The 15841-nt window shown below is 41.9% G+C and overlaps 1 protein-coding gene across 1 annotated transcript in view; it reads right to left on the bottom strand.

The window, feature by feature from the left end:
* Nucleotides 1-15841, bottom strand: part of prkd1 (protein kinase D1) — a gene marked incomplete at its 5' end in the record, with an annotated part of 142793 nt that overhangs the window by 73034 nt on the left and 53918 nt on the right. Inside the window, 9 exon segments of the mRNA XM_072365213.1 lie at nucleotides 235-256; nucleotides 2496-2649; nucleotides 11114-11191; nucleotides 12098-12247; nucleotides 12398-12498; nucleotides 13277-13348; nucleotides 14222-14429; nucleotides 15041-15210; nucleotides 15323-15454. Of these exon segments, the coding sequence (XP_072221314.1) occupies nucleotides 235-256; nucleotides 2496-2649; nucleotides 11114-11191; nucleotides 12098-12247; nucleotides 12398-12498; nucleotides 13277-13348; nucleotides 14222-14429; nucleotides 15041-15210; nucleotides 15323-15454 (1087 nt within the window).

Raw genomic sequence — 15841 nt, 5'->3', positions numbered from 1 at the left:
GGACCATTAATTGTTGTTTTTTTTGTCACAGCTTACTAAGGTGGGTCGTGACTCCTGCCTCTGTACAACACGCAAGGTCCTGTAGGGCATCATAGTGGATAAGATGAGGAGGCACATAGCTGAACATCAGCTTCTTATTGACAAAACCTTAATTCAAGACTGTATGATCAGTCATACGAGCTTTTGCGCCATCTAGATTGACTACAGGAAAGCAGACAACTCAATGCCGCACACATGGATATTGGAATGCCTGGAACTCAACAGGACACTATGAGCCTTCCTCAAGAACTCAGTGGGACTGTGAGAGACAACCCTGAAGGCCAATTCAGAACAAATTGCACAAGTTACTATCAAGTGCAGCACTGATCACCACCTGGTGGTGAGTTGGCTTCACTGGTGGGGGAGGATGCCGATCAGACCTGGCAGGCCCAAATGTATTGTGAAGGTCTGCTGGGAACGTCTGGCGGAATCCCCTGTCAGAAGGAGCTTTAACTCCCACCTCCGGCAGAGCTTCAACCATGTCTCGAGGGAGGTGGGGGACATTGAGTCCGAATGGGCCATGTTCCGTGCCTCCATTGTTGAGGTGTCTGACCAGAGCTGTGGCCGTAAGGTGGTCAGAGCCTGTTGTGGTGGCATCCCCGAACCCGCTGGTGAACACCAGCGGTGAGGGAAGTCGTCAAGGTGAAGAAGGAGTCCTATCGGGCCTTTGACCTCAACGAGAGACATTGTGAGTTAGTGGGGAGAATACTTCGAGGACCTCCTCAATCCCACCGTCGGCGAGCTTGGATGTGGGGCCTCTCATTTCTGGGGCTGAGGTTGCCGAGGTGGTCAAAAAGTTCCTCATGGCAAGCCCCCGGGGGGTGGACGTTACTCAAGGCTCTGGATGTTCAAGGGTCTTTGTTGACTCTTTTCAGAAATCTAAAAGGCCTCTGCAGCATCGGGTGGACATCGGAAACAGTGCCTCTGGACTGGCAGATCGGGGTGGTAAAAGGGGGACCGGAGGCTGTGTTCCAACTACAGGGGGAATCACACTCCTCAGCCTTCCTGGTAAGGTCTATACTGGGGTACTGGAGAGGAGGATCCGTCAGATAATCTCAGATTCAGGAGGTACAGTGTGATTTTCGTCCTGGTCGCGGAACAGTGGACCAGCTCTACACCCTCTGCAGGGTCCTGGAGAGTGCATGGGAGTTCGCCCAACCAGTCTACATGTGTTTTGTGAGCTTGGAGAAGGCGTTTGACTGTGTCCCACAAGGAGTCCTGTGGGGGTGCTCCGGGAGTGTGGGGGTGCTCCAGGAGTATGAAGTGCCGGACCTTGATAGGGGCTGTACGATCTTTGTATGACCAGTGTCACAGTTTGCCATCAGTTAGTCAGATGTGTTTCCGGTGAGGGTTGGACTCCATCAGGGCTGTCTTTTGTCACCGATTTCATTCATAACCTTTATGGACACAATTTCTAGGTGCAGCCAGGGTGTTGAGGGGGTCCGGTTTGACAACCTCAGAATTGGGTCTCTGCTTTTTGGGATTATGTGGTTCTGTTTGCACTGTCGGGTCTTGATCTTCAGCTCTCACTGGAGACGTTTGCAGCCGAGTGTGAAGCGGCTAGGATGAGAAGCAGCACCTCCAAATCCGAGGCCATGGTCCTTAACCGGAAAAAGGGTGGAATGCCCTCTCCGAGTTGGGAATCAGATCCTTCCCCAAGTGGAGGACTTCAAGTATCTCTGGGTCTCGTTCGCAAGTAAGGGACGAATGGAATGGGAGATTGACATGCGGAGTAGAGCCACTGCTCCTCCACATCGAGAGGAGCAAGATGAGGTGGCTCGGGCATCTGGTTAGGATGCCTCCTGGACACCTCCCTGATGAGGTGTTCTGGGCACGTCCCACTGGAAGGAGACCCCGGGGAAGACCCAGGACACATTGGAGAGACTCCTGTCTCCTGGCTGGCCTGGGAACGCCTGGAATGCTGGGGTCCCGTCGGAAGAGCTAGAGGAAGTGGCCAGGGACAGGGACATCAGGGTTTCTCTGCTTAAGCTGCTGCCCCTGTGACAGTGGTGCCCATGGTAATCAGATCATTTGAGGCCGTGAATTAACAAAAGAGAAAAATAAAATCGGTCTTCTTAATGGTAGCGATAATAAAAATCATAATGTTCAAAAGGTCCTGTCCAGAACTGTTGTTGGTTTGTCCACTGCTGGCTACGGTAGAATCATGGCCATTTGGAGAAGAACCTGTGCCATTAGTTGATATAAATGGTTTGTTACAAGGTAACAAAAATTATTCTTATTGTGACATGATTCTATGTTAGAAAACAATTAATGAAACTGCTGCATTTGTGACCTGCTTTATTAAATTTCTGCCTAAACATCACCCTCAATCCTGTATAATTTAGTGAGTCTAGTCTCATTTCAGTGTGAGAATAATCTCACTAAAATACAATGATGAAAGGAAAGTCGATAAATCTATCTATGAGTGTAGAAAGGTCTCACCAGAATGGTACTACTTGTCATAGCAGATTCGGCTCTATGCACATTCTCTCCAACATAGTAAACAAGTGATGCTGTGGCAATCTCAAAGCAGTGAGGATGGGCTCCATCAGGAAGTAGAGAGAGGACATGAGCTGGCTCTAGAGATAAGATCTCTGACAAAGGAATCTCCTGCAGACAGAGGATGAAGTACAGAGACTGAATTAAGGACAGCTTATAGTATTGATGCAGTTAACATGGACAAATGTACTTGAATTCAGTGCACGAATGTTAAAGTTTACATTTTTATCTCACTTAGTGCAGAATACAGAAAGTCATTGTAGTGGGTAACTTCAACATTCATGTAGTTGTTGAAAATAACAACTTATATATTGCCTTTAATTCTTTTTTTAAAAATGGACACAGACCTATTGACTCTTTCAGTCATACTCTTGACTTCACAATATTTTGAAAGTGAACAGTTTAACCTTTTAGTTTACATTACCGGGCTACATAGCATTTGAGGAAATTGCTTTGTACCAAACCTCGGTTCTTTTAAGGCACCGACCGAAATGCTTCAGTAGTACCGAGTATCAAAACATCCCTCGTCTTTTGGTGCAAAGTTTCGGTACCCAGAGATTAATCACGTGATCAAGAACTGATGGAGCTGCCCTCAATTGGCTGTATTAACGTTACACTTTGCCACATGGAGGAAAATGTGGTCACGCCCCGCGGACAGGGTTCACGTGTATCTGCGTTGGGAACTGTAGTTGGGTGTGTGTCGCCGAACTGGTTAAACAATGCCACAGAGGTCAAAAGCGTGGCTCCATTTCACCAAGATTGATGGCAATAGTGTGCAATGCAACATGTGCCAAAAGTCATCGCTGCTAAGGCCAGCAACATGGCTAATTTAATGAACTATTTGCACAAAATCAATTTAAGAGCAGAACGTTGCTCCGTGTTTGACTGCAAGAAGGTCGGACCGCAGCCATCCTCCTCTCAGCAGTCAGAGTCAGCCTGTGGACGCCACAGAGCCGAGCGGCATCATTCAAAGTCTCCACTACTGGACTCAGCTTCATCGAAGAGTACCGAGGACGGCCCAGTGTGTGGGATTTTAACAGGTAACGTTCAGCGAAATCCGGCAGTAATCTCAATGTTACTGCAGCTTAATACTGCAGAAAGCAGACATGTTGACTTTTCTGAAGAAAAACTGCAAAGTGAAAAGTATACTCAGTATGTAGGATAGTATTAGACACCAACCTGTCATCTGTTGGCAACTGTTTTGCTCTGGAAATTATATAACAATTATTTGTTATTAAGATTTGTGTCATGGACTGTGGTGAGGTAGGACCCAGATGCAGCTCTTTGGATTCAAAAAAGTTTTATTTCCAAAAACAGGGAGCAAAAGGCAAGAACAAAAAGCGCGGCAGAGCCGGATTCAAAAATATTTAAAAGTTGACAAAAAAAAAACCAAGACTATGAAATACAAAACAAGACTATGATTAACTGTGACAAGACTATGAATAAATAACTATGAAAAGGAAATGAGGCTATGAGGCAGGAAACCAGACTTATCTTCAGTGACTGAGGCATGAAGGGTTGGTGAGGATTCTGCAGTGAATGAAAGGAAACCAGGAGACTAAATACAGTGGAGGGAGTGATCAGTGAATGCGGTGCAGCTGTGAACAATGAAGCAGGTGACGTGAGTGAAACTAGGTGGCAGAGGAAAAACTTGACCAGAACATAACCTGAAAACATGAGAACCTAACATAAACTGTGACAAATTGTACTGTTATGTGTAATGTAATTTCCTTTTTGTTAAAATTGATATTATTAAATTGGTATCGAAAAAAGTATTGTTTAGGAACCGGTATCGAAGTGAAGGTATCGGTATTGGTATCGGTATAGAAAAATTTTGATTGATACCAAGCCCTACTCACACCTCTACCACCTCTTACTGCTATTAGAGCTTGCTGAATCTATTTTGTAGTGGTTGTAGTATTCATCTTGTTGATGTAGTATTTATCTACACCAGCAATCTGCAAACTACATAAATAGAGGACAGTCTATTCAGTTCATTTATCAATTCACTTGACATACTGGTAGCTACACAGTAAAAAAACGGTGTTTGTTCAAGCCTGAAATTTGCTCACAATTACCGTATTTTCCGCACCTACAAGTGCACCTAAAAGCGCACCTAAAAGCCTTAAATTTTCACAAATATCAGCCGTGCGTCATATAATTGGGTGCGCCTTATGTGTGTACTGGATTCCAAAATCTGTAATGGATACTTTGAGGGAATTGAACTTCTTTGAACTTCCCGCGGGGAGCGCCGAGCATTCATCGGGGCATTAAGCCCCATCTGCATCAATCACCGTTCTCCCTTCGTGCCACTCACCGCCACCTTCACTTTTGCCGCACATAAACCAATAAGACAACATAATATGCACACCTTGTAATCAGGTGCACCTTATTTATGGGTTAAGTACAAAATGGACCCCATAATTGAGGGTGCACTTTATAATCAGGTGAGCCTTATAGTGCGGAAAATACGGTACATTATTACGTTATTACGTTATAACAATTCAACAACTTTTTCCTTCTAACATAACAACTCTCAGTGAAAAAATGGGTTTGGTCATTAAAGAAAGCAAAATGATGAAATCTTAATGTAATCTGTTGGTTTCCTTAGCTTGGCAACTTTTTTTCTTTATTTTGTATGAATTGGACTAATTTGAATGTTAATGACTATATCTTTGAAATGCCTTGAGATGACATGTGTTGTGAATAGGCTGATGAGAACTAACAGGAGAGATCATGTTTCTCCAGTTTTAGCTTCTCTTCATTGGCTTTCTGTTAAATTCAGAATAGAATTTAAGATTCTTCTCCTCACATATAAAGCTCTTAATTACCGAGCTCCATCATATCTTAAAGATCTCATTGTAAGATATTTTCCTAACAGAGCACTTCGCTCCCAAACTGCAGGTTTACTTGTTGTTCCCAGAGTTTCTAAAAGTAGAATGGGAGGTAGAGCCTTCAGTTATCAGGCCCCTCTCTTGTGGAATAAGTTGCCAGTAAATGTCCGGGAAGCAGACACCCTTTCTACTTTTAAGATTAGGATTAAAACTTTCCTTTTTGATAAAGTTTATAGTTAGGGATGGCTCAGGTGATCCCGAAATATCCCATAGTTAAGCTGCTACAGGCTTAGACTGCTGGGGGACCTCATCTGTCACACCTGTCTTAACTTTGGTGTCTTTTTCCCCCTGTTTAATTTCTCAAATGATATTATGTACATGTGACATTATTGTGGTTATTAACTTGTGTTTCCCTGTTCCAACAGGTATCCTTTGAATGGTGTTATGGTGTTTTTCCCCCCTCTTTTCCCTCTTTTCTGTCTTCTCAAACCCCAACTGGTTGAGGCGGATGGCCACCCTTCCTGAGTCTGGTTCTGCCAGAGGTTTCTTCCTGTTAAAACAGAGTCGTTCCTTTCCACAATCGCCACAGGCACGCTCAGGACGGGAGATTGGACTGAAGAGAAGTATCGGTGCAATCTGTTGGTTTCTGTAGCTAGGATATTGTTTTTGAATTGGCTCTATATGAATTAATTGGATTATTTTGAAATTAATTAATTGGTTTTCATTGGATTATGATTACAATGAATTGAACTCCAATTGGCTTGAATTGGACTATATTATTTAAGTGCCTTGAGATGACATTTGCTGAAATTTGGCGCTATATAAATAAAACTGAATTGAATTGAATTGAATATAAAAAAAAACAGAATAGAATTTATTTTAATTAAAGGAAAGAAACCCTGGTAGGATCTCCCAAGCCAAACTGGTCTCAGTGGACAGGTCAGACTATGATCAATTTAAAGACCATGATCAATGGCATCAGACAAATATTGTCACTTCATCCAGAACAAATAAATCAGTGGTGCCCTACAGCCAGGCCTGGGGGGGTTTGAATGACCTCCCCGATCTGAACTTGAGCAGTGTTTTGTTTTTGTACTTCTGTGCTAATCATTGATTGTCCGTTACCAACTATGTTCAATTATAAGGCAGAGCATAAATGTACCTGGTACCAGGCCACCTGAGGCCAAGGGTCAATGATCGCCTTTGTTGTCTTATCATCAGACCTGTGGCCGTATATCTTGGACACTCGGGTGAAGAGAAGGGCAGAGCTGTCAGATAATCACCTTGTGAGAAGTTTGATCTGTTGGGGGGGATACTGCCAGACAGACCTGGTAAGCCCAAAAGGGCAGTGAGGGTGAACTGGGAATGTCTGGTGGAGACTCTTGTCTTTGAGGTCTTCAACTCACACCTCCAGGAGACCTTTTTTTCAACAACCAGGGAAGATGGGGGACAAGGAATAAAAATGGACCATGTTCAAGTCCTCCATTGCAGATGCACCTTCCAGCAACTGTGGCCAAAAGGTCATTGTTGTTTGTTGTGGCAGTAACTGGAGAACCTGTTGGTGGATGCTAGTGGTGAGAAAAGACACAAAGCTGAAGAGAGAGGCCTTTTGGGCTTGGTTGTCCCAGGGGTCACCTAAATCAGCTGACAGGTACTGAGTGGCTACAAAGGTTGCAGCATTGGTGGTTGCACAAACTAAAACTTGGACATGGGAGGATTTTGGCAAAAGCATGGAGAAGGACTTCCGGCTGTGCTTGGCCTGGGTGGGGAACTGCTGACCTGAACTAGGATATTGTTGGGTGGTGGAAGGAACACTTTGAGGGTCTCCTTAATCTGGCCAGCATGTCCTCTGAGGACTTGTTGGTGGTCTTGCCCATTACCTTGGCAGAGGTGGCTGAGGTAGTTAAAAAGCTTCCTTGTAGTAAGGCACCCAGGAAGATACTGAAGGCTGAAGAGATTGTGTTGCATGGTGGTCAACACCTGGAGAGAAAGACCGGGGTGGTGGTTCCCATCTTTAAAAAAGGGGACTAGGGGATCCAGCCTATCCAGCCTTTTGCAAGCTATTTAGTCTCTGTATAATAGAAACTAGAGCTGTGTGCATATTCTTGGCACAAAGCTGAGCTTGTTTACGTGATTGTTGGACTCTGCCAGGGCTGCCCCATGTCACTGATCCTGTTTGGGATTTTAATGGACAGGATTTCAAGGCATAGTCGAGGAGAGGAGAGTGCCTTGTTTGGGAACTGCAGGGTTGCATCTCTGCTTTTTGTAGATGATGTGGTTCTGTTGGCTTCTTTAAGCCATGAACGATTGGAATGGTTTGCAGCATGCAAAGTGTGAAGTGGCCAGGATGAAAGTCAGTTCTTCTAAATCCAAGGCCATGATTATTAACAGGAAAAAGGAGGAGTACTCCCTTCAGGTCAGGTCTCTGCCTCAAATGGAAAAGTTTTAGTATTTCAGGATCTTGTTCACAAGTGATGGCTAGATGGATTGGAGCTTCATCAGCAGTTACAAGGGTATGCTCTGGTTCACTGCTGTAAAGAGGGAACTGAGCTGAAAGGCAAAAGTTTTTGATTTGCTGGTCCATCTGTTTTACTGGTTCCAACCCTCATGTATGGTCACAAGATCTGCTTGTGCTTCTTACATAAAGAAGCATTCAACAACGACTTGTTAAATATATGGTAACTATTTCTTGGAAGATCTAACCAAAAGCATGAACCTTAAAGGACAAACAGGAGAAATGCGTGTGACTATGTATAGCGATATGGGGAACACTTTATGGTTATGGTTTATGGTATCCTTCCCCAAGTGGAGGAGTTCAAGTATCTCAGGGTCTTGTTCATGAGTGAGGGACGAATGGAACGTGAGATTGACGGCGGATCGGTGCAGCGCCTGCAGTGTTGCTCTGCACCGACCCGTTGTTGTGAAGAAGGAACTGAGCCAGAAGGCGAAGCTCTCTATTTACTGGTCAATCTACGTTCCCACCTATGGTCGCGAGTTGTGGGTAGTGACCGAAAGAACGAGATCGCGAATACAAGCGGCCGAAATGGGTTTCCTCTGCAGGGTGTCTGGGCTCTCCCTTAGAGATAGGGTGAGAAGCTCAGTCATCCGGGAGGGGCTCGGAGTAGAACCGCTGCTCCTCCGCATTGAGAGGAGTCAGATGAGGTGGAATCTGGTCAGGATGCCCCCTGGACGCCTCCCTGGTGAGGTCTTCCGGGCCCGTCCCACTGGGAGGAGACCCCGGGGAATACCCAGGACATGTTGGAGAGACTATGTCTCTCGGCTGGCCTGGGAACGCCTCGGGGTCCCCCCGGAAGAGCTGGAGGAAGTGGCCGGGGACAGGGACATCTGGGTTTCTCTGTTAAAGCTGCTGCCCCCGCGACCCGACCCCCGGATAAGCGGCAGATGATGGATGGATGGATGGACTTTATGGTTTGGAAAAGAACCATATGGTATAATAAAGGGGCCAATAGTATGCCTGAAACCATTGTGGCGTTTACCTGGGCATAACTCTCGTGTTAAGAGCTTGATAAAACAAAGAAAGCTCAATTTCTCCATTCTTTTATCATAACACACAAAACACCACACCTTGTTAAGATATAGAGGTAAAGACATGAAATAAACATGAAATAAGAAGACATAAAATAAACAACATCTCCAACTAAAATAACATAGATAACAGGTGGGGATTTTGAACACCTCTAAAATTCAGATGGATATCTGTAAAGTTTCGACAAATAAATAGAACTGAACAACGTTATCTTCCTGTGTTTAACAATGGAGTATAAAAAGAAACAAGAGGGAACATCGGTTAACAGCTGAATTACGTCATAGAAATGTCCGGTTACTGAATTAATTTAGGTTGAACTACTTGATGCTACAGATCACTAGGTGGAAATGTGGCTCCATAGAAAAGTTAGTTATTTTACAAAGTAATCAATTCTTCCTTGTTATATCAAGTATGATCATGAAAAAAGGAATCAAAATGCAGCTTGGGATGTCAATGAAAACCTTAAAGAACCTGTACAAAGGTATAAAACACATTTAAAAATCCAACTGAAAGTGAATCTGAAGAAAACCGTTGGTAGAGGTGTGAGTAGGGCTGGGTATCAATCAAAAATTTTCGATACCGATACCAGTACCGATACCTTCACTTCGATACCGGTTCCTGAACGATACTTTTTTTCTATACCAATTTAATAATAGCAATTCTAACAAAAAGGAAATTACATTACACATAACAGTACAAATCTTCCATTTTATTTTTCAGCTCAATATTTCAGTTTCCCAGAGGAAACCTCCCAAAGGGATTAATAAAGTTGTCTATCTATTTTTCCAATCCAAGCAGTTTTCTTACCGAAAAAATTAATAACAAATAATTTCCAGAGCAAAACAGTTGCCAACAGATGACAGGTTGGTGTCTAACACTATCCTACATACTGAGGATACTTTTCACTCTGCAGTTTCCTTCAGAAACATCAGCATGTCTGCTTTCTGCAGTATTAAGCTGCAGTAACATTGAGATTACTGCCGGATTTCGCTGAACGTTAATTTACCTGTTAAAATGCCACACACTGTGCCATCCTCGGTGCTCTCAGATGAAGCCGAGTCCAGTGGTGGAGACTTTGAATGATGCTCGGGCTCTGTGGCGTCCACAGGCTGACTTGAATGCTGAGAGGAGGATGGTTGTTGGATGGTGAAATGGAGCGAAGCTTTTGACCTCGGTGGCATCGTTTAACCGGTTCAACTACAGTTCCCAGCGCAGATACGCGTGAACCCGTCTGTGGGCGGAACCACATGTTCCTGCATCAAAGTGTAACGTTAATACAGCCAATCGAGGGTAGCATGATCAGTTCTTGATCACGTGATTAATCTCTGGGTACTGAAATTTGGCACCGAAAGACGAGGCATGTTTTGATATTCGGTACTACCGAAGCATTTCGGTCAGTGCCTTAAAAGAACCGAAGTTCGGAACCCAGCCCTTGGTGTGAATAGTCTGTTTCTTGTCTCTCTAGATCAAAAAGCAGAGAGGCGTCACATTCACATGTCCAGATAAGGAGGAAGAAATTCCTATGTTCTAGTTTTCCCTTTTTGCCATCAGTTTTCTTCCTGATATTTAATTTCCTTGCTTCCTGCTTTTTTTTAAAGTTATCCCTGATGTATATTCTGTTGTATTTACTTGTGTTCCAACTAGTTTCTATTGCTGATTACCTATCCCCTGTTGTCAATCCCCTCATCACTCCCTCAGTATTTGTCCTCCTGTTTTTTGTTTTCTCCTTGCCAGATCATTGCATGCTCTTCTTTTTTCCCAGTAGTCCTTTTTATCCCCCAGTTTTAATAATTAAGCTTGTCTTCACCTAAAACTTATTCCTGCACTTGGGTCTGTTAGTCCTCAGTGTCCTGTTATTTGCCTTTTGGCATCCCCTTTCGATTTTCCCCTTTTTTTGTTCGATGTGAAGTTTTATTGGACTTTATTATTATTTTATTAAAGTAATCTTGTGTCTTTTTTATCTGTCTGCCTCACACAAATCTGAGTCCAGTTTTGAGCATAGCACAATCATCAAGTAACACTGAGATACACGCAAACTTGGGGAATCATAACTGACACTCCCATACTTTATGGTAGTACCTCAGCTGAGCAACCAAGCAACAAGTCCAACAGACAATTTCCAATATGTTTATCAAGCACAAAATCTTTATATTAATCCTTGTTTAAGAAACATTGCTTGAAGAGCTGGTCTTACCCTGTAAAATTTACTTCCTGTTTCGCTTTGAAACAATGTGATGCATTTACTGTCCAACCGCCAGTAATGTCTTTTTCTCTGAAACATAGATAGAAAAAAGAAAAAGTAGGTCAAAAAAATACAACCAATTAAAGAAAGTGTACAGGAAATAAAAAGGATGAGGAGAGAGAGGCGAGGACAAGTTATCATTAAACAAGCGTACTTTCAAAATAAGTCAACCTTTCAAGAAAAATCCAGAACAGTTTTACTTCCTCAAAATTTTCTCTTTGTATTGTCACATCTAGTTGCCATGGTCTCTAATGCAATAGTAATATAACAGTAATTATTTCCTTATTTAGCTGTTTTAATTTCTCATATTTAAACTTAAAACAAGACTTGAAAAAAATGGTTTGGGTAATTGAAAACTAAACTGAAATAATAATAATTATCTGTAAAAGATCTATGACAGTAGGTGTAAATTTGGATGACAAAAATGTGTCTGTTATAGATTTTTAAAATGTCTAATTCCTCACACAAACTAAGTTGCTGCATTTAGTTCCAGCTGTGAAATATCTGCAACTGTGTTCGTAAAAACTGCTAAAGTGCTAGCTCTCAGGTCTGACATGTTTTATCTTTAACGAATGAATTGTGAATTTGCCGTGCAAAATAAGCTCTGTGAAACAATGACAATTACGCCACTGCAGCAAGTCAGAATTTTGTGTTTTCCCCCCATCAGAAATGTTTTACGGGAGACTGAGTCAGACCCAGAAAAGCTGACATTGTGTTGTTTTTAAATATAGCGTAATGACACATAGTAACACACGAGAAACACGAAAAGTACACTCAAGTCCCAAAGGCTTCAGATTTGGGCCAGAAGACGCTTTTTAACAATTCCATTTACAGTTCTATGATGTTTAAAACCACTGAGTAGCTGAGGTTTATAGGCAAGGTATGACAGAACAACAGGTGTACAAATAGAGACCAGATATGTAAATAGACAGGTACCAGAGTGTCCTTGCTGGTGTAGTGGACCATCCAGCCTTCTTTCATCACATTGCTGCTCTTCCTCTTTATGTGTTTGATGGACTGGACAACTCGCATTAGTGGAATGTTGTTACTCGTGGATGGGCTGCAGGAAGCAGGGTAAAGCATAGCCTTAAATTGTTGCTTCTATTTGCACTTTTGTGTGTGTATTTTGTGTGTGTACCTGATGGCACGACTGGAGTCGTCCAGGTCATTGTCACGCAAATCGCTGAGGTCGGTGGGTCCTGTCTCCAGCAGCAAACTACCCCCTGACGTTAGTACTTCATCCATGTCGTCAAGTAGGCTGCCACTTCTGTCAAGATTGTGGTCATCAAGGCAACTCTCCACCAAGACAATATCTGACTCTGCTCCTGGGCTCAGAAGTTCTACACAACAATTTAAAAAAAAGGAAGTTATTGTAAGTCTGCCTAAGTAATAAAGAGCACAGACTGCATACTTGGATGGACACAATATAAGCTCCCAGAAGAAGGTGGTATAAAAGTCCCAACCCTCTGACGTAGCTGATGTAACATGTATGAAACTAAAGTGTCGTAGCACACCTAAAATACAATTTTCCCTAATGTGCCTACTTAATATTGAGTGTTCTATTGGATGCTAGACAAAAGACTGAGATGACTCATTAAAAGATGATTGACTGTCGCAGAGACAGCTGCAGATCCATGGGAGGAAGTGACTCGTCATGCATCTTCTAAAGAGGGGCAACCTTCTGATATATCTTTATTTCCTCAGAGATTCATTTTTTGTGTAATGGGAAATTAGTTTTTTCCCTGAACTGTCATACAACAGAACTGCATGAACTGCTCGAGCAAATGGTGCTTACCGTCATATGATTGTTTTTCCAACATGCTCTGTACTTAAGATGGGACTGGGTAGTGTAGTGGTAACGTTGCCAACTTTCATGTGGGTGACATAGTAATGTGTTGACCACATGTGTATGTGGTCAAAACTGTACAAAAAGACATCAGTGGGTTGTCCAGACTCTTGAACTACTGTGGCTGAAAGAGGCTGCACCCAATTTGGCTGAATAGTGAGACTTGGTCTCTGACTCTGTTTGATGACTATTGTTTACTACTACTCAATTCTACTGCAAACAGTTTTTGCCTCTGCAGTGGGATTGTGTATTTTGAAACTTACCTTCATTTTTGGAAACCTCTCCTAGGCAGTTATTTGGCACTTTCAGAGCACATCTTTTGTGACAATTAAATTTACAATCTGAAAAAAACATAAGAGAAGATAAGAGAAGGTTACACTCAGATAAGGATTAGATTAATTTAATAGAAAATTCATTATAACTGGTGTACTGATGATGTCATGTGATATGCTCAAAACAAACCAAGAGATCTTAGAGACTTAGAAAGTCTGTCTAAAGTCTTAAATGTGAAATTTTGCTATCTTTCCACAAAAAGTCAGGGCTGTCATTCTTTTTTTTTTCAAATATTTTTCTATCATTTAAAGATCTCTGGTAGGCTTTAAATGACAGTGACTGGAAAGGATGGTGGGGAGATGATACGCAATTAATTCCCACTGGCTGAGACTTGAGCAAAGGCTGATGAGAAACTACAGCCTCTGTGGATGGAATACCCACTCAAGCAAATTAGGATTGTGACATCCCAGATGTGTTGCTTTCTTATTTCCTCCCTCACAAATGTATGTTTTGGTTATCTGTAACTAAATAAAAGTAAATCTGGTGTGGCTCACTTTCCCTACAATCTACATGAATTACACAGTTTCCTGATCTCCACAACTATCTTCTTTAATGAAACTGTAAAATGACAATGGACCCGATTGTCTAGCTAAATGATTCTCCAAGATCAAGTAATTATTTTTATAAAAGAATGTTAGGATGAACAAAAAAACCTATTCCTCTTGTGATACTCTCCAAATTTAATGTTTCCAAGATTGAATCCTTGAATTTTAACACCATCCTGCCTCCACCGTATTTGACTTGTTTTTGACTATTTGACATACAATTCAACTTTTATATGCTGAAATGTTGAACTAAAATATATCAACAAAAACTATTCATGTTGTTATCATAAGAGTAAGACTAAATGGAAATGTTCAAAGACTCCTTCGGGTGCACACCTTTGCACTGAAGCCCCTGCCTGAAGAGGCCTTTCAGCAACTTTTTGCAGTGCTGGCAGACAGTCGGACGGGTGTACGAGTGGATCAGGAAGGTGTGGGGAACTTTGACCTTTGACAGCAGAATCTTGTCCAGCTCAATGGGACGACCAATGTATGATTGGGAGCTGGATCGCCTTTCTCTGCCAGGGAAATATTCTAAGTGGTTCTTCTGCTGTAAGGAGAAACAACCAAAACAACTAGCTGCTGGCTAGCACAAATTTTGCTATCACAATTCATGTAGCAACACTAAGACATTTCAGACATGTTCTCCCAGACTTAGCTCAGCGGTAAAAAAGAAAAATGTATATGATTTGTGGAATTATAAGACATATCAAACAAAAAATAAATTCCCAGACTTTGAGCCTAGAATAAAAAGATCAAATTTCTGTGATGAAAAATGTTCATCTGTTTATTTTTTAAATGATTGTGAAATTACTGTGAGGACACTGATAAATTGAATATAGTATGATGCTAAGAACAGTGGTAACGTTAGAAAGGTGGAAGATGAATAACAACAGATTTGAAATTCCACTTACTCTATAAATAGACCAAAAGCAGAAATTTAGAACAAGTTCAGTTCAGTCTGTTACATACTCAAATTTTATCATTGAAATTTTACATCATTAAAAACACTGGAACTTACCTCCATACTTGGACTGACTGGTGACTGGATAATGAGAAAAAATAAAAGAATGAAAGAAAATAACAGATGGTTAAGTTTCTAAAAAGAAACAAGAAAACAGTTTGAACATGTACCGGATGTTCAGCCGTTTAACTGACCAGTAAGGCGTCGTCTGTGTAGTGAGGAGGCGAAGGCTCAGCAGAGAGGGGGCGACCCATATTGACCATTCCTCCCGTCATGGATACATTCGATAGACGACGCCTTCGCATCCCGCTGCAGTTGTTGGGAATCTTAAAGGCACAGCGTTTATGATAATTCAGACCACAACCTAGAGAACAAAACAGCATTTCATGGAATCCTCTGTTACTTTTCAGCTCAGAAGTGTCCACATTATTACTTCTTTTTATGGAAACATCTTGTTAAGTGCAAAACTGTCGCACCTTCACATTTGAGCCCCTGTCGTACAAGGCCCCACAGCATCTCCCCACAGTGATCACAGAAAGTTGGAGCTCTATACGAATGGACAAACAGGCTATGAGGACGAATCTGGAAGTCCTCCATTGTGGCTGAAGCTGCAGAAGATCAGAGAATTAAGTTAATAGTCACAAACCTTACAATAATATTTCTGCCAGGTTGACTTATCTTATTATCAGAAACTTGAGGCATTTAAAATACATCTCTTACAAGCAGGGTTGTTAAAGATGCAGTTAAATGAGGTATTGAATTATGCTGGAGTTTTCATTTAGTTTATTGGAAGCAGATTGGTCATTTTAAATGTAAGGACAAAATGTAATCATTATAGAAATTAATTTGTCATAGGAAAACTCATTTGTAAAATGAGCCCAAGTGTTCTAAAGTGTTAACATAAAATAAAAGCAGTTAGATAAGTTGAAATGCTAGTTAAGGTGTAAGAGCTTTAAAGTTTTATGTCAGTTATACACCCATATTGAACCTTTTAA

The sequence above is a fragment of the Leuresthes tenuis genome, unplaced genomic scaffold (genome assembly GCF_036924035.1).
Source record: "Leuresthes tenuis unplaced genomic scaffold, fLeuTen1.0.hap1 SCAF_15, whole genome shotgun sequence".
In the NCBI taxonomy this organism is placed as follows: domain Eukaryota; kingdom Metazoa; phylum Chordata; class Actinopteri; order Atheriniformes; family Atherinopsidae; genus Leuresthes; species Leuresthes tenuis.
The sequence above is the reverse complement of the archived record's forward strand: the minus strand, read 5'-3'. Positions and strand labels throughout refer to the sequence as shown.